The following is a 27,773-nucleotide window of genomic DNA, read 5'->3' as shown; positions in this document are numbered from 1 at the left end:
CACTCAAACAGGAACCAGAACTACTTTTCCAAGTGCTGTTTATGACAAGAAGAAAAGCAGCCTGACAACCAAACTGTTTCTCAGTTCATATGCACAAACCCCTTGGAGCTCCATTTAAAACAATTAAAAATCCCAACTTCCAACATCTACCCATTGTGACCAAGTATCTGAATTGCAAGGACACAGGTCATAGCAGGTTGGAGTGATACTCAAGTAGCCAACCAGCAAACGACCCAGAGATGACTGAAGAGACCAGCTCCATTCTGCAAAATCAGTTGCAGGAAGCAACATCATCAGCTGACAGAAAAAACCAAACCCAACAAACCACCCCCCCAGAAGCCCCTCCATTAATACACCTACAGGAATTTTTGCTGCTCCCCTTGCTCTCCCTGGCTAGATTTAATTCTAAGTGCTTTTCTACCCAGGTCTCTTGCTGCTTGGACAGCTTCCTTATATGCCCCCATTCCAGCTGTCCTTTCTTCCACTCCTAATAGTTTCTTTTTCTGTGATGATCCTTGAGGTCCCTTCCAACCCTGACCACTCTATGATTCTATGAACAAAACCAAAGCAACAAACAAAATAAATAATAAAACCCTCACACCAGCACAAAACCAAACTCAGAAGGAAAACAAAAAGCCCACCACCACCACCAGAACACACACCTTGAAAAAAGATCCCACAAACCAACACAGAGCCACAGATGTCCCCCTCCCCCACACTGTACATTGACATTTTTCTTCCTAGTCAATGACTGAGCCCTGAAAAAAATCTAAATCACAGCTTTAATATTACTCCTACAGAACAATTTAATGGTATCTGTCAGCAGATTTTGAAAGCCACAAGGAAGACTACCAAATAGGAAAAGCAATTACATAAATGATCCAGCAATCCAGGCAGGGGAGGCACTGGGACACAAATGCCCCCCCACCTCCAAAACACAAGACAAAGACACCAACAGAGATCTAAGAATAGGAGATGGCACCTTCCCTCTTTTATCTGTTGAAGAGCTCTGCTTTGAGTGCAGGGGAGAGTTGTGCATTAACAACAGAAGCACCCATTGGCAACACTTCTCAAACTGCAATTAAAGCAAAGCCTCCTGCAGTTTCTTGTCTCCGTGTCTACAGGACAGCAGCAACCACCCTTGCTTTAAGAGACTTTGAGCTGAACTTCCCATATTTGTGTTGGATTGAGCATAGAGTTGGCAGCATCAGGTGAAAAAGAACAAGTGGAGTATTAGGGAAGAACCATAGGAATCACAGGAACCACTTCTCATTTCTTTCAGTTGAAGTTTATTATTAGAAAAGATGCAACCATGTTTGCTTTTACAGGTGAGGTTTAGAATAACCTTACTGCAGTCTCTTGGAAAGAGTTATTCTCTTAAGCGTGTCTCCACAAACCATGGGAAGGAAGTTAAGAAGCAGAGCTAAGTGGAAAGCAAGTTGTTTTTTTTCCTTCTTTTCCTGTAGGCCATGCTATTTTGGAGACTCAAAAGGGAATTTTCACTTCAAAAATTTCCTTAAAATGGAGCCTATCTTACCCGAGAGCTGAGGGCTTTTGTTTCCCTGGGAGCTGCTGCGACTGGACTTGCTGCTTTTTCCTTTAGTAGGCCGTCTCCTCCTTCCCGAAAGGGGGGCAGCTGGGGGAATAATTACTGCAGGTGGAGCCTTTCCCAACTTCATGTACAGTGACTCAATCTCCTGCTTCTGGCGACTCTGCAACTCCTGGATCTCTTTAAGGTGCCTAAGAAGTTACAAAAGAGTAGGACTTAAGCGCAATTACATGCAGATGGAGGCCCGCACACAACCCCTCCCCTCCAGCCCAGCTCCATCAGCTGCTTTGGTCCAATTCTTACTAACATTTAAGAAAGGAGAAAACAAATCTTTTCCACAAATAGCCACTGAATGCACACCACAGAAGACTTGCCATTTTCCACTGTGCTCTATCCCTGGCTAGAGTTCCAAGAAAAAATTCCCAACACTGTAATCATAAACCCCAGGCTAAAGGACAGCACAAACAAGAGCATGCACCTACTGTAGGAGGGCAAATCGTTCAGCACATTAAAATGCTACAGAAATAGTGAGGTTTACTCCTTTGCCAAGACCAAGGCATGGCCTTGGAGACTTCTACATTTTGCCCTAAGGATTTTGCAGAGCAGTTGCACACACGAGGCTTAAAATTGCCAGCTGCCCTAAAAAGCATTCAGCTCGCAGCATGAGCCAGCAGGTTATGTTGTTAGACTCCACTTCTTTTTCCCCTAAGCCAAGGAGGATTCTTCCAGCAAAGAACAGCCAGAAATGCATTTTGGAAATGCAGAGGGTTGTGTGTTACTTTCCAATGAGACAACTTTTCTCACTACTACACTTCAGGGAGATGCAAAAGCTCTGCAGTCTTACCCACAATGCAGCAACCTACACACAAACACACACAAGGTTACAGGTTAGAAAACGAAGCACGACAAGCACAGATACAGTCTGTCACAACTATGCTCCACTTCCCCACTAAAGATCTTACCTCCCACAAACACTGAATCTTTTAATAAAGCCTACTTTTGTTCTTTGCAGACACAAAGCACAGATGAGGACAGTAACCATCCTGTGTACACAGGTCTCACACGAGCACACAAGGAAAACCGCCTTACTTTTCCCGTAACCGACGGAGCTCCAACTTCAAGTCTTCATCTTCGATGTCAGACTCGTTGTCACTGCTCATGTAGGAAGAGTTGAATGAGTTGCTAAGGCTCTGAACAGGAAGGCTGATCTTTGACCCCAGGGGCTGGAGGGAGTCTGGGCTCCCTGAGCCATCATCCAAATCCTTAGCCATCCCACTTAAGAAGGCAGCCTCCGGTTCAGAGGATGGACCATTCATGTGTGGGGACTGTCTTGACTCCAACTCTTTCTTGGGAGCTGTAGCTGAAGCAGCAACTTGTTCCAAGCCCACAGAGCGAGGAAGAGTCATTGGCTCTTTCTCTGCACAGCTGACCTCATCCTGAGTCTTTGACACGGAGAAGCGCCCCACTTGATCCATCGTCGTGGTTACCTGAAAGCGCCCAACCTTAGCGGGCTGAGCAACATCTGCTGGTACCTGCAGCACAGGAGCTGCCTGAGGGATGCCATCTACCACATCCAGGGAAGAGCCAGCCACAGCCTCGCTCCTCCGACAGCCAGCCTGCTTCACCAGAGTGCTCTCTGGGCTACTGCCAGAAAGGGATGAAGAATCAGTAGAGGTGGTTTCAAACTGCACAGGCTTCGCTTCAGGTTTGTCACCCTCTTTCAGCACATCATCCACTGCCACAGATACCTAGAAGTGAAATTCACTCATGAAGACTTTTACAGTTCTTTAACCAATGGTTTTATTTACCTTAACAATAACATTGTGCCCAAGAGAGGAAAATAACTTCCTTCCTTGGTGTGCCACAAAGCAAGCTGCTGCTTCCCTCCACGTAACACCCTGCCACACAGCATAATACTTCTAAGCAATCTGGAGGGTTGGCTCCAAGAAACACATCAGATTCAGACAGAACTTCCTTCACACACAGGACATAATACAGTAAACATCTTATCACAGTTAGCCTAACAGCAGCTAACATTAAGGAACAGGCCAAGCAGTGACACAGGTAAGGCCTGACAGGATGAAATGCTGTATTCACAATGCAGGACCTGCATCATCCACTACTTCTCTGCCCTGAATGGAAACAGCATCTCTACAATGGCATTCACAAGCTCACAAGGGACATTTTCTCCAGGCACAAAATCCTACCACAAGACACACTAAGCTGGCACTACACAGAAAATACTCAAAGATGCTGCATTAACAGCCAAATCAGTTCACAGGATCAGAGAATGTAAGGGGGTGGAAAGGACCTCTGGAGATCTTCCTGTCCAACCCCCTGCCAGAGCAGGGCCATAGAATCCAGCACAGGTCACACAGGAACACATCCAGACAGGGCTGGAAAGGCCCAGAGAAAGAGACACCACAACCTCTCTGGGCAGCCTGTCCCAGTGCTCTGGCATCCTTACAGTACAGAAGTGCTTCCTCATGTTAAGGAGGAACTTCCTGTGCTGTGGTTCCCATCCACTGCCCCTTGTCCTATCCCAGGGCACAAGTGAGCAAAGGCTGTCCTGACACTCAGCCCTCAAATATTTATAGACATTTATTAGACCCCCTCTCAGCCCTCTCCTCTCCAGACTAAAGAGCCCCAGTTTAACATCTCCTACCTGGAACCGTCCCATCTTAAGCACGCTGGCTCCTGCTGTGGTAGCCACAGCACTGCTCTCTCCACCACACGAAGCTGGAGCTAAGGAAAATGAGAGTGGGATTAAGAAGAAAATGAGCAACAAATAATTTGAACTCAAATTCCTTTTTACTCAGGTATTGAAGGAGTCAGTACAGCTTCCATATTTCCATCATGGCCCCTTCCTACATGTTGACATTTAATGTATCTAGCACAGCAAGGCTGGAAGCAATTTCAACAGCTACCAGGTAACTCTTAACATGCCACCAGATTCATGGAACCTGAGCTCTTTTCTCTATTCAGCTTTACCACACTGAATATTGAAACCACAATGTTAAAATGAAGTATTTTGATCACTAAGTATTTTAATGCACTTTTAAAAGTGCCTCTTTAGATAGCAGTGAAAGCAGCACACCAGTTTTGAGCATAGATATAAAACAGCCAATGAATAAAAAGCCCTGGAATTGATATGAGAAAGTTCATTTTAATTCAATTCCCACCAACCACATACACTTCACAGTGGTGGGGACAGTTTATGAGGAGGAAAGCAGTATAGAATAGAATAAACCAGGTTGGAAGAGACCTAAACAACTAAACCAAGGCACCAAGCACCCCAGCAAGTCTCCTCCTGAACACCTCCAGGGATGGTGACTCCACCACCTCCCCAGGCAGCCCATTCCAATGGGCAATCACTCTCTCTGTGTAGAACTTCTTCCTAACCTCCAGCCTAAACCTCCCCTGGCACAGCCTGAGACTGTGTCCTCTTGTTCTGGTGCTGGCTGCCTGGGAGAAGAGACCAACCTCTGCCTGTCTACAACCTCCCTTCAGGGAGTTGTAGAGAGCAATGAGGTCACCCCTGAGCTTCCTCTTCTCCAGGCTAAGCAACCCCAGCTCCCTCAGCCTCTCCTCACAGGGCTGTGTTCCAAGCCCCTCACCAACTTTGTTGCCCTTCTCTGGACACCTTCCAGCAAGTCAACCTCCTTCCTAAACTGAGGGGCCCAGAACTGGACACAGGACTCGAGGTGTGGCCTAACCAGGGCAGTGTACAGGGGCACAATGACCTCCCTGCTCCTGCTGGCCACACTGTTCCAGGCCAGGATGCCTCTTAGCTGCCTGGGCACACTGCAGGCTCATGTTCAGCCTACCATCAACCAGCACCCCCAGGTCCCTCTCTGCCTGGCTGCTCTCAGCCACTCTGACCCCAGCCTGTAGCACTGCCTGGGGTTGCTGTGGCCAATGTGCAGAACCTGGCACTTGGATGTGTTCCATCTCCTGCCCTTGGCCTCTGCCCATCTGTCCAGCCTGTCAAGGTCTCTCTGCAGAGCCTCTCTACCCTCCAGCAGATCAACTCCTGCCCCCAGCTTGGTGTCATCTGCAAATTTACTGCTGATGGACTCAGTGCCCTCATCCAGATCAGCAATGAAGATGTTAAAGAGCACAGGGTCCAGCACTGATCCCTGGGGGACACCACTGGTGCCTGGCTGCCAGCTGGATGTGGCACCATTCACCACCACTCTCTGGGCTCAGCCTCCAGCCAGTTCCTAACCCAGCTCAGAGTGCTGCTGTCCAAGCCAGGGGCTGACAGCTTGGCCAGTAAGTTGAAGAACTGCTAGAAACCACATTGACTTCAAGCAGCCTAGGTGAAGCTTTTGGGGCTGGATTGTTAGGTGTCAGCTGCAATTTTTGCTGCTGTACACACTGGCAGCATGAGATTACAAAGCTGAGAATGACAAAGCTATTTTTAAATCAGTCCTGCTGGCTGGCTTGGTGTCTTGAGGAAGCAGCTTCCCAATTTGTTTACTTTCACCTTCTAAACTTTAACAGGCAAAACCCAACTCAGCTGCTGCCAGACAAACAAGTTCTGCAGTGTAGTACATGACCAACACAGCAAAATGGGAAGCTTTTTGTTTTCCTACTTTCAGATAGAACTTCAGAGGCACATGGAAGTGAAAGTAACTTTTACTGCATTGCTAGAAACAATTTTAGTACTATATGGATGGTTTCTTTAGGAAAAGGAAGATTTTTAAAGCATAAAAAATTAGAGGAATACTAACAGGGAAGTCTCAGACTATTTTACACATTTTTGTGTTCCTCCCTCTAATGACAACTGAACTCATTTAGATTTGAAGGACTGATCAGCTGGACAAACTGCTGATCATCCAGCCAACCTTCAGCCAGAAAGGAGTCTGCTTTTCCTACTACCACGTTTAAATTTTGAGTAACTTAACCTTTGTTTCTCTAATTAAATAGAAAAGCAGCACTCAGGTCACTAGGAGGTATCCTACATACAGAACACACAACAAGGACACAGAATGAGAAGTCCTACAGCTACTGCCACACAAGGCAGAAAACTTCCTTCAAACCTGAAGCTTTACCTCAGCAACATGCTGGAGATGCTTTGCCAGTCTTTAGCATTTAGGACACCTTTAAATCCTACAGTACACACAGATCATTCCCCTCTCCTGGCCTACAGTGGGAAATTTTGTTCTTCTTACCAAAAACTAACACCATCCCTAAGGAATTGCCATTGCATGGTTTACTAAAAGAGGCTATATACATACACACACATATACATCTCCTATCATAGTATCAGTCTGGGTTGGAAGGGACCACAAGGATCATCTAGTTCCAACCCCCCTGCCATGGGCAGGGACACCCCACACTAGATCAGGCTGCCCAGAGCCTCAGCCAGCCTGGCCTTAAACACCTCCAGGGACAGGGCCCCAACCACCTCCCTGGACAACCCATTCCAGGGCTTCACCACTCTCCTGGGGAAGAACTTCCTCCCCACCTCCAGCTTCATTCCATTCCCCCTAGTCCTATCACTCCCTGAGATCCTGAGCAGTCCCTCCCCAGCCTTCCTGTAGCCCCCTTCAGATACTGGAAGGCCACAATGAGGTCACCTGGGAGCCTTCTCTTCTCCAGACTGAACAGCCCCAACTCCCTCAGTCTGTCCTCATAGGAGAGGTGCTCCAGCCCTCTGCTCATCCTCCTGGCCCTTCTCTGGACACCTTCCAGCACCTCCATATCCCTCTTGTAATAGGGGCTCCAGAACTGGAGGCAGTACTCCAGGTGAGGTCTCCCCAGAGCTGAGCAGAGGGGGAGAATCACCTCCCTTGCCCTGCTGGCCACACTTCTCCTGATGCAGCCCAGGATCTGATTGGCTTTGTGGGCTGCAAGTGCACACTGAGAGCTCCTGGTGAGCAAGTTTCCAGTCTGTTTAATTTTGGACTCTATCTTCCTGATGAGAAACCATCTAAAATAATAAAAGGCTGTCTTACCATCCTTCAGAGCCTGTGCTGCTGTGGACACCAGCGTGGTAACCGTTGTAGATGCTACTGAGGGCACAGACTAGAGGTTCAAGGGGGGGAAACAAAAGAAAATGAAGAAAGTGAGCAGTTTCATTGAACACCAACAAATTCACTCTGCTTCATATTACACAACCTTTGGTTTCCAGAGGCAAAGCATGGCCTACAACCAGACAAATGCAAGCATTTTTGACCTCCAGAATAAGCAACGTGGGCACAAAGTTGTGTGTGCCTTGCACCTCTGAGGCTGTCACTGTAATACCCCCTGTGCTTTGCACAAGCAACACATAAGTAGTCACTTGGAAGTCACAATGCTAAGCATGTTCTTCATTTCATATCCAAGTTAATTATTATGGTCCTTTGAACTTCCAGGTCTGCACTTTATATCACCCCTCCGAAATTAAAACCCACATATCACATACTGCTTGTTTAGTGCTCTTCCCCCTTGCTCTACAGCCACTTCCCTGCTAGTGTGGTGGCATTCATGGCATCACCAGAAAAGCTAAAGTAAGAAGTAATAACCAAACTCAGCCTCAGGAAATTTGCAATCATTACAAATAGATTTCCCCCCACCCCTATTTTTGTTGACTAAGTCCCACAACCTGGAAGATGACTCTTCAGTTTCATTTATTAGAAGTCTAAAGACTGCTGTAGTGCTACTCAAGGCAGTGACCTAAGAGCACAACCTTGAAACAGCACTGAAGTTCTCTCAAGACTACTGAGCTGTCAACACTGCAAACGTACACAGGCAGGAGCAGACGTCACTGGAACAGTCTCCGGACTAAGGGTTCTTCTCAGCTTGGCATCCAGATCCTCCAGCGGCTGTTGGGACTGAGAAAGGAAAGAATAAGGAGCTGTCCCAGCTCAGGAGCAATGGAGCACATCTGAGAAAGAGACAGCTTTACTAAAGAAAACATAAAGCAGCCAGTACAGCTTCCACATTGCCACCACGGTGCCTTCCTACGCGTTGACATTTAACACGTACAGCACAGCAAGGCTGGAAGCAACTTCCACAATGCAGCAGAGGATGTGGATTAGGGTTCATCTAAAAATCTTCAAGAAAGCCAATTAAGGGAGAAAGAACTTGCAGAGAAGTTACAAAAAAATGTCTATCATTTCCAAAGCAAGGACGGATAGACTGAGAATAACATTTTTGGTGGGGGGGAAGGAACAAACAAAACCAAACCCCAAGCAACCCAGAAATCCAACCCCCAAATACACACACACAGGGGGAAAAAATAGACCACACCACAGAGACACAAAAAAGCCATGCCCCCAGAAAAGGCCAAAATACTGCTTAAAACCAAACAAAAAAACCAGCCAAAGTCCCCACCTCACATCCTCCCCAGGCTCCCTCAAAGAAGCCATCTGGATGGATCGACTTAAGAGAGGATGAAAGGGGGACAGAATCACTCCAGTATGATTGCGACTTCAGATTTCATCTGAGGTGGCAGCCAAGATGTTTTTCAAACTTGGCCAATTCAATTGAGACAGGGAAAAATTAAGATGAATGGTCTGAAAATCTCTCAAAAGTTCAGAAGCACTCAAAATGCTTAATCAGGGCCATAGCCAAAAATGCATGGAGACGAAGAGAGCGTGGGCAGCTGTCACTGATCTGTGGAGTAGAAATCTCCATCTAACCTTTAGCATCATTGATCTGTCCAAGTCTTTTGTACTAAAAAGCGACATCTGTTTAGAACTGAAGCTGACATCACCACAACATAAGAACTTTGCCCTCCAGTGTCAGGAAACTGAAAGCCAGAAGTACACAATAGCAGAAAGATGCTTTCAACAGGCTGCCAGGACTACATGCTTCCCCAGTTGTGGATTTCAAAAGATGTCAGCAAAACCACCCCAAGAACTAAGAACAATGTATCAATTCCATCCAAAGAAGAAGAGAAAGAACCAAGAGAGGCAGACTTCTCTGACTCTGCAGAAAGCCAAGTGCTTAGCAGGCAAGGGGCTAATTTAACTCAATAATATTGTACAATAAAGAGGATATTTCACCTGAAATGCTACACAAATACTTAAGGCTCACAAGAAAATGTTTGCTTCAAAAAGCCTGAGATATCAGAATCCAACAAATGAGAGATTTCTCTTTCTGGAACAAGGGAACCAAAATGAAGCTTGAAACATTACTCTAAATATACTTTAGAAAGCATTAAAGACTACAGAGAACAGGTAACTAAGACTAAGGAACTAAGAGTCCAAAAGTGGTCTTGCAATGACACAGATTTTGGCTGCAAATTAGGGGCTGGCACTAAGGGAAATAAAAAAGGGGGGGGAGGGAAATGTGCAATGAGCTCATGAGAGAAGCAGTAGGGAAGGCAAGCCCTAGCTACTTTAAGGCAACCCAGGAAATTTCCAGAGAGCACTGTGTGATAGCAGTAAATGCTCTTAATGTTTGGCCAAGTTTGGTGTAGTTGGTCTCCTCTAACTTTGTCTTATTCCTATACAGGCTTTACAGTTCAGATGAGAATTGAAATGAGGCAAAGGAGAAGAAGCAGGGGATCTAGATTTGCACCTCTTCCATACCAGAAGAGGTATGGAAGAGGTGCATATTACCAGAAACAGCAGCAAGAAGCCTTTTGCAGGGGTGCAGTGACTCAAGTCACAGAAGTGGCTACAAGTGGTTTGAGTTTAGAACTGAGAATTAGTAATATTTTCCCCCAAAGCAACGACAGTAAACACAGCTATGAACTTCATGTGACTGGTTTTAACCAGCTGCCTCCAGATCCATCTGCTACCTTTGCCCTTGGTAAGAGGGCAGATAATTAGCACCCATTTGGTGTTGCCTGCTCTGCTGCAAACCCATGCTGCAGAAAACTGGCTGACAGGCACAGACCAGATTCTGTCTTTAGAAGCCAGAGGAAAATAAAGTAGTGCTGCTTGCTGACACTACTATCTTGTGTCTCTACACCAGCCATGCAGCTTCCTGCTTGGCTGGGGGCAGAAGATGCCCATTTCCTGATCACTCACAGGGCAAGAATATGGCCTTTCTTCAGCCTGCTGGAAAACTGCAGCAAAGCAAACACAGAGCACTCCTTCGTGTGACAGGTTGCCAGAGCCACATGTTCACCTTCATTGTTTTCTGATGCCAAGAGCAATGCTTTTTCACAGTGAAAGTAAGTACTTGCCAAGTACTTGACTGGTTTTCATGGCTTTATAAAAAGATTTTTAAATGCCTTTTAATTAAAGCAGAGACAAAGTGTCATTCTGGACAAAGAAACCTCTTGATTAAGGTCACTGATTTGTATTTGCTCCATTAGGTGAAGAGCAAGAAGGTGGTGGAGCTGAAATAGACAGGATGAGACATCGACTTCCAGCACTGTGTAACTTAGGTCCGCTAAACTACTTCCATTTTAACCTCCAGAATCACCTATGCCAACTTGGTCTGAGAGATACCACAAACTAATGACCTTTACTGGGACAATTATAGAAACTGCTGAATAAAGACAGAGCTTCTGCACAGACAGCACTGGATGGAAAGAGCTGAAAATGTGAAAAAGGCCTATTAATGTCACAGACATGGAAGCAGCTAACATGCCCTGCTGCTCACCTCTACTCATGTCTCCAGAACCACAGATGGTTAGGGGTTGGAGGGGACCTCGAAAGCTCATCCAGTCCAACCCCCCTGCCAGAGCAGGAGCACCTACAGCAGGTCACACAGGAATACAACCAGGAGGATTTGGAGTATCTCCAGAGAGGGAGATCCACAACCCCCCTGGGCAGCCTGCTCCAGGGCTGTGTCACCCTCACAGGGAAAACATTTTCCTCCTGTTTCCATGGAACTTCTTATGCCTCAACTTCCACCACTGCCCCTTGTGCTGGCATTGGGCATCCCCCAGCAGAGCCTGGCTCCAGCCTCTGGGCACTCACCCTGCACAGCTTTATCAACATGAATGAGGTCACTCTCAGGCTCCTCCTCTCCAAGCCACAGAGCCCTCAGCTCCCTCAGGCTCTCCTCCTAAGGAAGATGTTCTACTCCATCATTTCTATTGTATTTTATTCTGCACTGGACTCTCTCAAGCAGGTCCCTGAGGTCCTTCTTGAACTTGAGGGGCCCAGAACTGGACGCAATATTCCAGATGCAGCCTCACCAGGGCAGAGTAGAGGGGGAGGTGAACCAGGTAATACCACAGCTCTCACATGAGAAAGACAAATGGAAATACTATTGCAATGGTGTATTTGAAGATTAGTAGCCTATGACATTCAGTTCAGTGCTTAGAGCTCCAGCTCACCAACCAAAGCTGCCTTACCACATTTTCAACTGAAAATTTTCTATCACAACTCCGTTGTATGGCAGCCAGCTTAAATCCTGCCAGGCAGAACTTCTCATCAAGCTAGTCTAACTCCCCAAACAAGGAACAGCTTGCAAAGAATTAAAATGACCTTTCAAATTCATTTTGAAATTGCAGCCACAGGTGAAGCTTGAATTCAAGAGCTCCAGTGCTAGAGACAAGAGGGAAAACCCTTACCAGATTATTATGGAGAGGACTCAAAGTTAGCTCAGCCTGCATTAAAATTCAGAGCTCAAGAATGCTAAGAAAGAACATCAGGCCACAGCGCTACTGAGTACTGCACACACTGTCAGACTGTAGCTGTTTTTCATAACTGCTTTAAAATTACAGGGAAGAATTTTTCCATAAAAGGACAGCTTCCACTTCAGGAGTAGCTTTTGGCCATGTATTCTAAGGCCATTCCCTGTGGGCTTCAGCCACAGGTGGAAGAGGTTAATACTGTAAGCAGCACGTGCGGACAGGGAACAGTGGATTTAAGTCAGTATTATGCTGAGCCTTAAGCAGGCACCATTAGGTACCTGCTCCAGTATCTTCTTGACAGGTTTCAATACAAAAGTGGGATCATAATTCTGTGCCAAGGGTACTTCAGTGACACTTCAGCATAATCCAATTTTGTGTTCATTCAGATTTCTTCCCAAAGCAGCACAATTTTCTCTCGCGGTCTCATGGGTGCGTTTTGTTTGGGTTTATCTTTTCTTTGCCAACTGAAGTGTGGTGCTCCCATGCTACAAGTCATTACACAGCATTGAGGAGATGCACACAACTGTTTCAGCTCAATGCAGTTCTTTCAATTACAGACATTCTTGGCTATTATTTTTTAAACAGAAGTGAAGACAGACTTAATCTTCGTGGCCCAAGCTGATCACCTGTCCAATTTACATACCAAATATCCAAGCTAACTCTTGCATGTAAAGGTCAGAATCTGAGCAAGAAAGGTGGCAGAGGCTTCACAACTCACATTTATGATCAGGAGACTCAAATACCTTTGGCAGATTTGAAAGTGAAATCAGAGTGCAGTAACAAGCACTGAAGAACAAAGTAGGAATTGGCAGACCCAGCAATTCTGCCTTTTGACTAAGATTGAATTGCAGTATACACTGCCTCCCTGGAGAGCTATTGTTTTGCTACTACACCCTTTTCAGGCTCAAGCTTTATGTACACACTCACCTGTGCTGCTCTTAAAAATAACCTCCTAAAGTTAGTTAAAACCCCAAGGTTGATTAATTGTTCCTGCACTTCAGACACTGGTTACAGCCTCCTAAGTGCAAGCTACACGCCCAGTGCTGAAGTGACTCTGGGTACTGCTACAAGTCACACCAAAGGGGTTGCTCAGTCCAAGGAAAAGAAAAAACAAAGGCATTAATAACATGCAACGGAGAGTTTAATCAAAACATGCTCTTGGAAAGGAAAAGCAACAGAAAAACAATCTGCCCAGTGATGTAGCACCTGAGTTAGTGAAGGTCCCGGAAAAGGTGGCAGCGGCTCGCTGGATGGAGTGCCAGCCGGAAGCTCAGAACCTACTGGTAGCACCTAGGGACAACGAGGAGGAAACGCGAGTCCATCAGACACAGAGCAACAGAAGGATCAGACACCAAGCTACAGTCACTCAGGTCATACAACAAAGCCTCAACGTCTTTCCTGGAGAGACTTACTTCCTGCAGAGCTAGCAGTCTTCAAAGCTTTCTGTAACAAAGCTGGGGGAAGCTGTTGGCTTGCTCATGATTTTTTAATCCTAACTGGTTTGGAGTAGCCACAACTTGCAGCTCAAACAAGCTGCTGCATCCAGGGGCAAAGTACCATGTTTGTAAGAACTGCTAGAATAATTCTCCCCCAAAGCAATTCGTTTCCCAAGAATGCCCTCGATCTCCTTACAACAGACCTGCATTAACTGCCCACTGGCAGCAGCAAGTTTATGTGCCTCTGGCAAAGTGTTCCAAGCAGCATCGCTTCAGAACAAGAACTGTCATGCCTGAGGATACCCCCGCTTGTCGAGAAGCAGACTTTTAGGCCTCTTCCACCAAACTCTCAATCTGTCTCTTTTGAGCCTGAATGGTGTTGATAACCCACAAAAGATGAGGCTAGGCCATGCAACTGGGTAGGGGGAAGTCATCCAGGTTATGTGGAAGAGGTTAGAGAGACTGGAAAAGTTAGGAGGCAGCATCAAAGCCTCCCCACCAGGTCAGGTAGCACATTCCAGTTAGTTATTTCCATTGTTAGGGAAGTGGGATGTTCTAGGAATTAAGCAATCCATTACACAGTTTGTAATGCTCATTCTCATCCTTAATCCTGCAGCTTGCCCACGACTTTGCATTTTGAGATGGACACAATATCCTTACGAGTGACAGTGTGGGTCAGCTGGCTTCCCTTCTACAAGTCAGCACTGCTGGCTGCTGGTAACTGGCCCAAAGTCATCTACAGTCCTCCAAAAGCAGAACCATTTCTAGCTTGCAGTTATGTTACCACATCTTAACTAGTGGTTCAAATTGCAGCAATACCTGCCCACTGAAAAGGGACTCCACAGTTACCAATAGACTCCAATAGCTGCCCCATCCTCCCAGGAATACATCAAGTTGAATCACCCCAGCTTTTTTGTGCACTAGGGACACACACCTGGACATTACCTATTCTGAGGCATGATGAAAATTTAAGCTGTGCTACATTAATCATTTAGTCTATAAAAAGCAGGCAAAACATACTTTAAAGACATTCCTAAGACAGGTCAAAACACATTTAACTGTCCAGCTTAACAGGCTGGCCACAAACCAAACCAAATATAATACATACACAGATTAGCAAACCCCAGAAAAATTGAGCTTCTTAAAGCCTGAGAGCACAACACAGAATGTGAAAGCTCTGAAAACAAAAGCAATCTAATTGATAAGCAACAACTTCAGTGAGTTTTTCCACAGCTGACAATCAAACCCTCCCAACATTTATTGCATTTCACTGCCAGCCTTTGTAATTACAGCTTTGCAATTAGCAGGTCTCTACCTACTCCGACTGCTCCTGAACCTGAGCTTTTATTTACAAACATTTCTTTTCCTATTCTCAGCTTCACTTCAATAGCAATTAACACTTCTGTGTCTAGATTTCCTTCCCAGCTTCCTCAGCACACAATCTCCTCGTCAGAAATCATCTACTTTGTCTGAATGCAAAGGAGTGCAAAGGAATGAGTAGAGCTGCTAGGACCAATAGCTCGACTCAAATGGCCTGAAACTAGTTAATTCAAGGCTGGCTAAAGACCACCAACACAAAGAGCTGGTGAGTGGAAAGAACATTACAGGAACAAAAATAGTCAGCACTGAGGTTCCTGACTTGTTGAACACTTGAAAAACTCTTCAGCCTAACTTCCATTTAACTTTGATAAGAAAAGGGCTACCAATGGTTTCAAATACTGAAATGCCCTGTCTGCCAGGGCAGGGAGCCATTGAGAAGAAAATGAGCAGGTTCATTTCACATATTGATATGCATGGCTGGTGAGCAGGAAACAACATCCACATGTCTCAAGCCCTTACTGTCAGTCAGGACTCTTTGGGAATGTTTGTTTGAAGAGCACGACTCAATATGCAAACATTTGTTTCCAGCTACCCAGGTACCTCTTCAAACTTCTCATAGTTCTGCTCTCATGGATCAAACATTTGGAAGGAAGAGAGGATCCAGGCAACACACAGGCAGCAGGAGACCTCAAAAAATAGCTTTCAGTCAGATTCCTCCTTGCCTTCACAGAACAGACCAACAATAAAAAGCAGAGCTATGCTATCCTGACTACTTTGTGAAAAATGCAGCCACCAGTCTCACTCTAGTGGTCACATGTAAGATAAAAAAAAAGCTATTTAAAACAAGCTTTCAAATCCTGTTTGCAAAAAAACCCCAACAACAACAAACCAACCACAGCTGCTTCACTCTTTGTAGTTTAGGAGTAGGACAAAACAGCAGCAACACTAGAGAGCTCCCTGAAGCACTTCCTTCCCCAACAGGGACAAAACAAAACACCTCTTGGGACACACAAGAATGACCACAGCATCAAATCTTCAGTGTTCTATTAAATGAAGACTGCCTCAGTAATCTTTTTCTTTACAGAAGGGCTCCTGCTCAACAAGGCTGCTTCCCACAGTACTTGCACATTCTCACACGGGTGTTGGTTTCCTTACCGGTACCCTGCTCAGCGGGGGCTTCGAAGGAGAGCTCCCTGGTTTCACCACTGCTGTTGCGACGCTGCTTGACGCTGAAATATAGCTGACCGGGGTGATCACCTGCCCGGGAGTGGCAACTGGGGTCAGCACTGGCAAGCCAGTTGGTCCAAGAGGCAAACTGCTGGGAGGTATACAAGTGCTAATGGACGTCAGGGGCTTAGTCGGTGCAACAACTGTGGTTGGAATCCCAGGGGTAACTGTGGTCTCCATCACCAGGGATGTTTCCAGAGACACCGACGGATGCGTGGTTCCCACGTTACCGTGTTCACTGAAGAGAGACCGCAGCTTTTCTTCCAGGGTCTTTATATCATCAATACCAGGAGCTTTAGACTGAGCATCAGCATCAGCCTCCAGGCAGTGAACGTGAGGCTGATTGGGCAATGGAGCTGGCTGAGGCTGGCTGTGTATCAACGTTTGCTGTACTGCAGGTACATTAGTGACTGGTTGTGGCAAGACACCAGGTAAGGGAACCTGGGGCAGCATGGGTGTTGCACCTGGAATCTGGGGTAGGACAGGTGTTGATGTAATTCCTGATGGGACAAGTAAGGGATGGATCACTGGCTGGGTGACACTTGTTGCTACTGAGGACGATAAAGGTGCAGAGATTGGAAGAGACAAACCAGCTGTGCTGCAGAGCTGTGATTTATCCATAGCCTGCCCACTCTCAGGCAGTGACTGTGGAGCACTTACAACTGTTGTTTCTGCCAGACTGGAGACAGAGCCACTGCTACTAACTTGAGGCAGCTGCAAAGCCCCACCCTGAGCTAGAGAGAGGGCAACAGTTGTCTGTGGTGCTGCCATACTACTCACAATCTGAGGAGCAGACTGAGATGTCACAGCTGGTGCAACACCAGTGACACCAGGAACCTGGGTAGATGAGGGTGTGCTGATACTGGGGGCAATGTCTCCAGCTGCTGGTTGAGCAGGCTGGGATGTGGTAGATAGGGGGAAAGCAGCAGGGGCGCTCACGCTGGAAGGGACACCAGTTGATTGCTGTCCAGATTGTGAGGCTGGAGGTGAAGAGATAGAGCTTGGCACACTTGTGCTTGGTGCAACTCCAACAGCTGCACTTTCTGAAGGCAAAGTAACAGATCCAGGAAGAGAAACACCTGTGCTGGAGGGAGCAGATACTGAAGAAGCAGCCATAGATGCAGGAGGTGCACCGCTGCCCGCCACGGTAGAAAGTGCCGGTGGAAATGGAGGCATTGTTTGATTGAACACTGGAGGAGCTGTACTGGGTCCCTCTGTCATCTGAGCATGTCCCATCTCAGAGAAAGCTTGCTGCAAGCTCAGTGATGATGCCGAGTGAGAGAGATTCATCCCAGGACCATGTAGTGGAGATGCAGCAACTGGAAGAACAGAAAAGCTGTCAGTGCAGCTGGGAAAGTTAGTTGCAGTATTGCTGCCTGTTGCTAGACTGAGCTCACATCCACCTCTCTGCATCATTTGAAAAACATTACAAATCCAGGCTTACATTGAAATACAGAATGAAGGTTTCACAGTCTTGTAGAAGGCCTATCAGCACCTTTCCCCCCTAAGAATTCTACACAGGATCACCCAAATGGTAACGACTTCCTAGCAGTACAGCCAGGTCCTGCCCTCCCCAGGCAGTTGTGTTAACTAACTTCCCAGTTTTGATGACCATGTCTCAGCCATGAGAATTGAAGAATTGAGGTAAGTTACCAATCTCTGGAGTTTCCTGTCCTCCAGGCACAGCGGACGTGAAAAAGCTCTGCTCTTTTAACCTGCTCTCAGGGACAGGGCTGACAATGAACCGTCTTCCTGCTGAATGGACAACCTGGGTAAAGGAGTTAGGAGGAACCCCTAAAGAGAAAGAAGTCAGGCATTCAGTGACAGGTGGCTGTAACTAAATACATCACCTGCAATATGGAATGTGCACTCCATATCAAATAAAACACTGGCTGCACCCATCTGCTGAAAAAGGTAACTGTTGAAAAACAATAATCACAAGAGACTTACCTATTCTTTGTGGCATGGAAGATGTAGGATCTGGCTGTTTGAACTCTAATTTCTGTAAAGTAAGATAAAATTTAAAGTTCTATTCTGAAATAGAAACCCCCAAGATAGTCCTTAAAACAGTAGCTTACTGAAATGTGGGCATTTAAGTTAAGCAGTACCTTGGATCCAAGCACCACTACCAAAGCAGTGGAATTCTACCTAGGTAAAGAGCAGCTACGCTGTTTTTAGAGCTTCTCAGCTTAGTGACCACCAATACAACAAATGGATCTAAACATTCTCGTTGTTAATAGGCAGCCAACTCATTTCCTTAAACATTCAGTAGCTAATTGGATGTGTCAAACTAATTTTGAGTGGAGATAAGGCAGAGATGAACAAAACATCACCCTGTGTTACTGCCAGCAACTGGTTTCCACGCCTGTGTTTCCTAACCAAGCCATCCAATCTTAGTAGCTCACTACACAGAGGGTCTGAGTCTAGGCTCCTAAGTATTCAGTGAGCAGAACAGGGCTGGAGGTTTTAGTGCCCTACATGTCACAACAAACTGAAACCCAGGAAGTGTCAGTGTTGAAGATCTGTCTCTTTAGATGGCTGTTATGAGGTTCAACACCTTCAGAAGCATTAGAGTACATCAAAAAGTAGGTGGTCTGTGGCACTTAGTTTCCTAAATGAATTTGAGGATCTCAACACTTCCTCTGGCATTTCACTTACAATTAAGCTTTGGTCTTTCTGATGCAAGAAAGTTGCTGTTTCTAGCTAGCTAGCTCTGCTCACCACACCACACCACCCAAAGCTGCCAACAGGCATGGCTACCAAGATCTGTCCTTCACGTACCTGTGACCCTGGAAAGAAGCCATCATCTTTAGTCCGCATGCTCTCCAAGCCCTGATCCCCCTCCGGCTCCACGCTGACATCCTCGCTCAGCATTTCATCTGCTTTCTCGATAATCTCTCGTACCTGTTCCACGAATGAGTCTCTTTCAGTTGCTAAAATAAACTCATTCTGCACCTGCAAAGAGACCAAAGAAACAAACTGGTAATTTTCCACCACTGATTTCAAAACAGTATCTTGAATAACCACACTTGAGGTTTGATGCTACTGGCTATGGTCCCTCCACTTGTTCCTAGGCATAAGGTGAGGACTGGGACACCTCAGAGCAGCAATTGCTTCTAAAAATTATCTCCAGCACAGAAGTATTTGCCCTGCCTTACTCTTTGCTGTGAAACAACATTCAGTCTCACTTCTGCTACCTGTCACCTCAACCTTTGCTTAGCACAGTGACGTTTCAAATCAGCAGCCTTACCCTCCTGCAATTTCTCCTAACATAACGTACAGTAAGGGCCAGCTAAAGGAAACTGTAGTAGATATAAAAGAGAATTAAAATTCTGCATTGCAAGATGTCTGCTGTACTTCTCTCTGTCCCTGCCATGTAGAACTTCAGCTCTACGCAGGTTGCACCTCACTACCTCTAGTATGTAAATGCAACTATTAAATAGATCCCAAATACAGGAAGAGGAAGGTTGCTTAGCCTCTCCGGTTTCAATACATTATATTGCTTTTAAAAAAAGCCCTTCTGCTGCTTAAGTTGGAGGAAAGAAGCTTAAAAAGTCTGCTTGGGATTTAGAAAGACATTCTTAGGGTTGGTCTGACACATGAGAATTCCGTCTCCAGAAATAATGCATGGTAAAATTCCAGAAGACAGCCTAAGGAACAGAAGTCTCCAAACTGTGTGGTGCAGCTGACACTCTGGAGGGAAAGGATCCATTCAAAGGGACCTGGACAGGCTGCAGAGCTGGGCCCAAACCAAACTCATGAAGTTCAACAACACAAAGTGCAAGATACTGCATCAGCGTCAGGGCAATCCCAAGCACCGATACAGGCTGGGCAGGGACTGGCTTGAGAGCAGCCCTGAAGAAATGGATTTGGGGGTGCTAGGGGAGGAGAAGCTCAACAGGAGCCAGCAGGGAGCACTTGCAGCCCACAAAGCCAAGCAGAGCCTGGGCTGCAGCAAGAGAAGCAGAGCCAGCAGGGCCAGGGAGGTGATTCTCCCCCTTTACACCACTCTGCTGAGACCCCACCTGGAGCACTGTGTGCAGTTCTGGAGCCTCTATTACAGGAAAGATCTGGAGGTGCTGGCAGGTGTCCAGAGAAGAGCTATGAGGATGAGCAGAGGGCTGGAGCCACCCTGCTATGAATACAGACAGAGAGAATTGGGGTTGTTCAGTCTGGAGAAGAGAAGGTTCCAAGGAAACCTTCTTGTGGCCTTCCAGTATCTGAAGGAGGCTCCAAGAAAGCTGGGGAGGGACTTTTGAGAGTGTCAGGGAGTGATAGGACTGGGGGGAATGGATCCAAGCTAGAGGAAGGGCAATTGAGATTAGACCTTAGGAAGAAGTTCTTCCCCTTGAAGGTGGTGAGACGCTGGCACAGGTTGCCCAGGGAGGTGGTGGAAGCCTCATCCCTGGAGGTTTTTGCAGCCAGGCTGGATGTGGCTCTGAGCAACCTGCTGTACTGTGGGGTGTCCCTGGGCATGGCAGGGGGATGATCCTTGAGAACTTTCTGCCCCTGACATTTCTGTGACTCTGTGAGAAGTAACACTGTCTGTCACAGTATGTCTGCTGGGAAACAGTGGTGAAGCCTGAGATGTGGATCTTCACATGAAGTTTTTGGGATGCTGGCTCACAGAAAGGGAAAAGACAAGCACAATGTGTTTGCTTTCACCTTGCAATGCAGAACACCTTCTAGGTAAAGAAACCTTTGGTGCTTTAAGTTGGGCAGTGACAGATACCTTCATAAGGTGTGCCTAATAGCATTCTGATTGAAAGGAAACCAGAGAGTTTTACTATCAAGTTTCCTCAGTATTCAACAAGAAACCACTAAGCACAAAGTTCCATATCCAGCTGTCTAAATTAGGTTGTACACTTCCCATTGTGTAACTGCTTTGGATGCACATTTCCCTTCACTTCAACCCATCTTCAAACATTTGCATTTTTTTTTGTTTGGGGGTGTGTGGTGTTTACCACTTTGTCTGGTAAATCACACTCTTATCAATCCTCCACAGAATCACTTCAGCTTTGAAGCAAATACATCTGTATGTTCTCTCCATGTTCTTGGCACTTCACTTTTTTGCTGCCAATATACATAGCCAAGAAACAGCTTTTCCCTCTTTCTCAGAAAGCCTTTAGTTGGAAAGATGTCAAAGGGAACCAAATCAGTAACAGGTATGAATCCAGCACACATCATCTACTACTCTGCCACATCTCTTAGCTAAAATAACATGCACAAGCGTGCAAGGTGACAAAAGATCCCACTTGTTGTAATCCTCCATTGCTTCATTAAAACTACAACAATCTCCAGTTTCATCCAGCTTGCTCCAGCCCAACAATACTCTCTTAAGTTCAAACTTTTAAAAGTGCATGGGGGCTGGAAACTTGATTCCCTGCAACACAGTACTCCCATTTAAACATATCTCCACAGGGCAAGGGCTAGTGCCTGACCATTAGACACTGAAGGGGGAGAAGCTTTTCTCCTTTGAGAAAATCAAAAGCAGCATCTATTCTATTTTATCACTCATTACTGACTTTCAGTAACTAGAAAGTGACTGCCATTCCTTACTTCAAAGGCAGAATCTTGCCATTGCAGTTGAAAACAACAGCAGAAATCTCAAAGCTTAGGCATAAGTTTTAAGAACCTAGCAATGTTTGCCATCAGAGACAGCAGAACTTGTTTAACTTAAGAAGGACATTGAAACACTTGAAGGTGTCCAGAGAAGGACAACAAGCTGGGGAGAGGCCTCGAACACAAGCCCTATGAGGAGAGGCTGAGGGAGCTGGGATTGTTTAGCCTGGAGAAGAGGAGGCTCAGGGGTGACCTCATTGCCCTCTACAACTACCTGAGGGGTGGTTGTGGCCGGGAAGGGGTTGGTCTCTTCTCCCAGGCAACCAGCACCAGAACAAGGGGACACAGTCTCAAGCTGTGCCAGGGGAGGTTTAGACTCGAGGTGAGGAGGAAGTTCTTCACCGAGCGAGTCATTGGTCATTGGGATGTGCTGCCCAGGGAGGTGGTGGAGTCCCCATCCCTGGAGGTGTTCAAGAGGGGATTGGATGTGGCACTTGGTGCCATGGTCTAGTCATGGGGTCTGTGTTGATAGGTTGGACTCGATGTTCCTCGAGGTCCTTTCCAACCTAAGTTATACTGTGATTCTGTGATATTGTAACTTGATGCTTTCAGAGAGTTGTTCACAGATTTTCCACAAATGAGATGCAAAAAACCCCAAGCAATTTTACTCAATGAAACTGCAATTCTAAAGGCAAAAAACTGGTGTGAGAAAATGCTCATGTGAGCTGAGCATGCAGTATTAGCTATAAATTTGGCATACTACTCCGATCAGAGCTTCTAGCATGTGCTCCATGAACACATGCCACGCTACAACACACCTGAAACACACCCCAAGAAAATAAGGCTGCTTATATTACTCCTGAACCTAGGAGCAGATTCAATTCTTCATCTCTAAGATACACCTTACCATAATGGAGGCTATTTCCTCTGGGTTGTCACCATCCAAATCAAATTTGAAAGTAACCATTTTTCGGTTGTGTGTCTCCAGCTGGCACTCCACTACTCGGTCACCTTTGTTGGAAACCTAGAACACAAAACACCACTTCAAACCACAAGCATGAGGTCCTGAGTGAGACAGTTTCAGGCTGTGCCTTCAAGAAAGGGACAGTTACTGGCACACTCTGGCTGAATGTTCTGGCATAATAATGAAAGCAAGATATTCTAAACGAATTGCCTTGGTAGATTGGTAGAATGCAACTTGAAATTTTAGTTCAGTTTGAATCTCAGTCAGTTCAGTTCTGTCTTTTTCAGTCTGTCTGTTTCAGTCTCTCTGAGCAACAGCTGTGCTGGACAGAGTCGACCTTGAATTAACTGAGCTAACCAGATAAGAAACTGATTCTTGCATATGCTTTGAGCTAACAGAATTTCCTCCTTAATTACCTTTTGCTCTCTCTCTAACCCTTTCTGGGAAAAAAGGGAGGCAGGGGGAGAAGGGGGTACAGTTGTGGGGGGGGAACCCCTCTTCTTGGAGGGGGGAAAGGTGTTCTGTGTTACCTTCTTTGCTGTCTATTTCTGTATATATTGTAAATATTGTATATTGTGTATATATTAATCTGCATTTCATCCTGCTTGTAAATATAGCTCTTATCCATTCCTGCTTCTCTGACTGAGTTAGCCGTGGTTTCTTTGTGTGTGAGGGGGAGAACTGAACCTCTCACCACCACACTCAGCCTTCTGCTTCAAAGCTCTCAGAGACAAACCAACAGCACTCATCTAATACAGCACATTCTCTTTCCAACCTAATAAATGGTGCCATGTACAGCACCATTTTTTTTCCCCCCTGAGAATATATGAAGTACTCTGAAATAACATGTAGAATCATTGGTGGCTAAGCAAGCCAATTATGCTCTAAGGAATGCTCCAAAATGTCTCTTAATTGAAGACAACCTTTCCACTCCTAGCTTCAGAAGCTGAACAGATGGACTAGATAGCTTGGCGTGCTTGACTGCAGGCAGCACGTATTCCTCCAGGGAAAAGAAGCTTTGTGAAGCTCAAGTGAAGGCATCATCACTACCAAAAATCTCACTGCAAGGAAAAATGCTCACATTTAGAATTCTCAGTTTGGGCCTGGCAGTCTTCTCATGGCGAGAGCGGCTGCGGACAGACCTCCGCATGTGACGCTTCGTAGTCCTCCCTTCGTGCCTGCCGCTGGAAGCTGGAACATTCTCATTGCCATCACTCAATCCTGAAGCAACATCAGAATGTGCACTAGAACAGACAAACACCCCGAGAGAAACGAAACTTTACATCAGCATCCATGCACTCCATAAATGCAACAGCAGTGCACCCTGCTAGACGGCATTCCCTCCAGCACACAGGGCAGAAATGTCCTCTCAACACTTTGCCTGAATGCCCCTTTTAGTAGCAGCTATTTAGCCACACAGCTCTTGCAAGCTGTTGTCTTCTGAATGTGTTTTCAAGCTATATGGAGTTTGACCTCTGTTTAAGTGCCAAAAGGACAGAAAAACTGGTTAGGAGATAGACCACTACAGAGAATCCTCTTTTTTTCCTCCCTGCTGTAAATCTGATCGTACTCCACCTCGTCAGCCTGTACTTCCTCTAGAAAGTCTATTTTGTCACATCCTCTTGAATGCCCTTCAACTTAAAAACAAAAGTCATCTCTAGAGGAAAAAAGTATACCTAAAGGTCACCCAAGGAAGAATAATCTAGCACATGAAGTTGAAATTAATATTGGTGAGAAGGGAACAATGCTTACCTATCCACAGAGGAAGCCAGAGGAGTAGACTGAGCAGGCTGCGTTGCTGGAAGAGCCTCTGAAGGAGCAGTCTGTGAGACTCCCTGAGTACCCTATGAATAGAAACCTCTATCAAGAACCTCCCTAAAGAATACCATTCTTTTTCAAGTAGCCCTCCAGTCTTCAATGTTTCCTCCCAAATTAGTAGTAAAGCTAAAAGCACTACCATTTGAGACTCTCAACAGCTCTCATTTACAAACGCTTCTCAAGCAAACTGCAGTGAAGCAAATTGTTGTCTGGGGAGAGGGGGGAGGGGGAAATCAGCCATCCTCTCTGCTGCTAGGTGTCACTACAGCTTGCCATGCAGCCAGTCTGACAAACAGAATGTGCAAAAGGCAAGCCAATGCAGAGCTCAAAGACAATTCACATTCTCCCTAGCAAAAATTAACGCTGCAGGGAAGAGGACTAATGACAGATTCTCAAAGGCTATCAGCTGAAGTTTGTCTTTGATATGGCAAAAAAGTGTTCTACGTGGCAGGAAGTGAAGTGTTAACAGGTTTTTGCCTGTAGGATGCACACTCACTTCCCAACAGAACAGCCAGTGGCAACAAGGTCCCCACATTGGCCTGACACTCTGTGTAAGGAAAAGGTCATTTCAGAAATTCATTTCCAATTGCAGACACACATGAGAGGGATGAGCTCCCCACACACATACTGATGCAGAATCCTAACACCCTCAACATGCTGTTACGTTACGTTCAACATATTTACCTCCAAAACTGCCTGCTGTGAGGAGGCAGATGAGGCCTGTTGAGCTAAGCTCACTGCAGGCTGGGGCACTTGAACCTGTCCTGCTAGGCTGCCCATGGAAACTAAAACATTCTGCTCCGCATAGGGCTGCGAGACAGGAGCGAGATAGCCTGGCTGAGCCACCGCATCTGCGGGCAAGGGAGGGGACAGGACGGCAGACGGAATGCTAACAGAGGCCACAGCAGAGGAAGGTGCAGCACTTGAGTCCCCTGGGTACTGGGGTGGAAGCCGAGATTGGAAGCCCTGGAACAGAAATAAGGGAGGCAAGTTAGTGAATGTCAGAGCTAATTAGGAAATGGAGGGTGGGTGTTCATTAGAAAAAAAGAAGTATCGGTTCCAGAGGCACTTTCCAACCTTTTGTACTTGTTCAAGTACTCCCAAGTTTTCCCAGCACAGGCAGAGCAAACTGCTCACATAGCCAAAGCTCAGCGTGAACAGGGAAATTTCCACTCAAAGTTCCAAGTCATAGGCAAAATGGTCTTCATCTCCCACTCTTAGGGCTGCCTATTTGGCTTAATACTTTAAGTCCTGAGACTTGGGATAAGGTTGAAGTACTTTCAGGCTGAACAATTACTGCTTGGAAAACATTACACAACTGCAGATGATTGAGACTACCAGCAAAAATGCTCCTGTGTTCCTCCTGTCCTCTCAAGATGAGCTCAGTCCAGTACTATGGAACATTCCTCACACAGCTTCTGTTCTCCAGCACTCCTCACAATCCCAGTGCAGGTATTTCTACCTGTACCCAATTTTTGTCCCAGAACAATAATTGTATGGCACACTTCTATTTTTGTCACTGTTCAGATTGTGCAAGGGCTGTGCAAAGCAGCTGAAGCAGTCTGTGCCCATCAGGTGTTATGTCACAGTCAAGATCCATGGTACAGGACTTATTTCTAGAAAATCCACATCCCCCCTGCCTCTTCCCAAACTGGGAATGAAATGCTGAGATTGCCAAATGTGCTGCCACTAATTCCCTTTCCATCACATCTTCCACTTCTTGAACTATAATTTTATCCTTGCCCCCCCCCCCAAGGCAAGCTGACAGATCTTAGACATATAGTTGTCCTTTCTCACACTGGTTGAACGGAGTCCTGTGCTGTGATTCTGTCATTTTAGACAAATTCCTTTGCCAAACAAGAAAAGCTCAAATCACCAGGGTCTCCAAGGACTGTTCTTTTTCCCCCTCTCCTTAAAATGGTCCTTTACTACACAACAGAATTCATCTTGGTGGCTTAATGGCTCTCTTATGAGAAATGGGCTGTCCAGGGCACACAGTTCAGAACCAGTAAGTTAGAGGGATAGGCAAAAATGCGGGGAAGAGCTCTGCTGGCTTGCAACAATACCTGGTAAACAGCATCTCCAGCAGGAAGTGAAGTTTCAGCAGCTTGTCCAATGCTGACTGGCAATCCCACGGACTGGACAGCTGGCTGCAGGAGCTGTGGGAGAACCTGGCTGGGCAACTGAGCTACAGGCTGCAACAATGTGGGAAGCTGACTAGGGCACACAGTTGGTCCTACCGGGACAGCGGTGGCTGCAGCAGATGTTGCCAGTGTGAGCAATGGTTGACTGATGCCAGCTGCCATTGAAATGGGCAGAGACTGGAAACCTGGCTGAGCCACCGACACATGAGGAGCTGCTACGGGCAGCTGAGAGACTGAGAACTGGGGAACCATGGAAGTTGGCAAGGGCTGTCCCATGGGTAGAAAATGAGAGCCAACGGGGACTGATGGGGCAACTGAAGGCTGAGGGAGAGAAGGTGCTGCAACAGGTAATTGAGGCTCGCCTTGGATGATCGACACTGGTTGGGAAACAGGAAGCTGGGGAGGTAAAGAAAATAGAGATAGATTTTTTTTTTTTAAAGCAGGGCTGCAGAAAGCAAAGCTTTTACACATTAGTCAAAGAAAGAATTATTCAAGTTACAGCACTCTGTTATAGTGGGCAAGGAGCACAGCTGGCACAGTGGCTGGGAAGCTGGATGGAGTTCCACTTTGCAACACTTCCCTTGAGGAACTCAAGTTTTCGAAACAGACACCCACAGAGGGTGGAAGAGCCATGTTCACATGCCCTGAAGCACTAACTTGTGCATAAACAGAATCAAAACCCCCTCAATTCTGTCCCCAGAACCAAGCCTGCTCTCTTACAGGAAAGAAGTACAAATCTTTCAACAGATGTGGCAGCTTTGAGCGTGGGGACTAAAGCCACGGGGAATGCAAAGCCACTGTACCACCACTCGGAGACCAGCAGGGGACATGTCAATTAAAGCCAGAGAACAATGCAACTGGAAAGGCAGTTCAGATGAATAAGCAACAGAACAACAATTTAATAAAAAACAAATCAAGGCTCACATGTTCAAGATAGGGATATGAGCCAAAATGAAGTAATAATCAGTAACAGAAGCTTCTTGATCAGGGAGTAAAGGAGAAGAGCTGAATAAGAAAGATGAGAGCATGGAGAAGGCAGTCCTTGTTGAGGCAGTGAACTGTAAGTGAAGGTACTCCAGACATGAAGGTACAGAAGATAGCCAGTGTATGGGAAGCAGAGGAATGACCAGTTCTGGAAATCCATTCATAATGTACCATTCAGAAACAGGCCTCAGTGCATTTGGGATAGTTTAAAGATCTCTGTGCATGGAAGTGCTCTCTC

The 27,773-nt window shown here is 46.2% G+C and overlaps 1 protein-coding gene across 10 annotated transcripts in view; it reads right to left on the bottom strand.

Annotated features, from left to right (window-relative positions):
- The window catches only part of WNK1 (WNK lysine deficient protein kinase 1), a 121,806-nt gene that overhangs the window by 11,060 nt on the left and 82,973 nt on the right, over window positions 1–27,773 (bottom strand). For 8 of the 10 annotated variants that reach the window (XM_068141791.1, XM_068141793.1, XM_068141792.1 and 5 more), the window contains 15 exons: window positions 26,474–26,947; window positions 25,092–25,373; window positions 24,342–24,433; window positions 23,671–23,833; window positions 22,533–22,649; window positions 18,845–19,018; window positions 18,014–18,065; window positions 17,717–17,857; window positions 15,992–17,382; window positions 13,287–13,370; window positions 8,284–8,370; window positions 7,513–7,582; window positions 4,215–4,294; window positions 2,639–3,297; window positions 1,538–1,740 (listed from right to left, as the gene is read on the bottom strand). In XM_068141791.1, coding sequence (XP_067997892.1) covers window positions 1,538–1,740; window positions 2,639–3,297; window positions 4,215–4,294; window positions 7,513–7,582; window positions 8,284–8,370; window positions 13,287–13,370; window positions 15,992–17,382; window positions 17,717–17,857; window positions 18,014–18,065; window positions 18,845–19,018; window positions 22,533–22,649; window positions 23,671–23,833; window positions 24,342–24,433; window positions 25,092–25,373; window positions 26,474–26,947 — 4,069 coding nt within the window. The remainder of the gene's footprint in view (window positions 1–1,537; window positions 1,741–2,638; window positions 3,298–4,214; window positions 4,295–7,512; window positions 7,583–8,283; window positions 8,371–13,286; window positions 13,371–15,991; window positions 17,383–17,716; window positions 17,858–18,013; window positions 18,066–18,844; window positions 19,019–22,532; window positions 22,650–23,670; window positions 23,834–24,341; window positions 24,434–25,091; window positions 25,374–26,473; window positions 26,948–27,773) is intronic. The other 2 variants (XM_068141795.1, XM_068141799.1) reach the window with 2 other exon arrangements.

This window comes from Melanerpes formicivorus, unplaced genomic scaffold (genome assembly GCF_026170545.1).
Source record: "Melanerpes formicivorus ecotype bairdi unplaced genomic scaffold, bMelFor1.0.p_v2 SCAF_8, whole genome shotgun sequence".
Classification (NCBI taxonomy): Eukaryota; Metazoa; Chordata; class Aves; order Piciformes; family Picidae; genus Melanerpes; species Melanerpes formicivorus.
The sequence above is the reverse complement of the archived record's forward strand: the minus strand, read 5'-3'. Positions and strand labels throughout refer to the sequence as shown.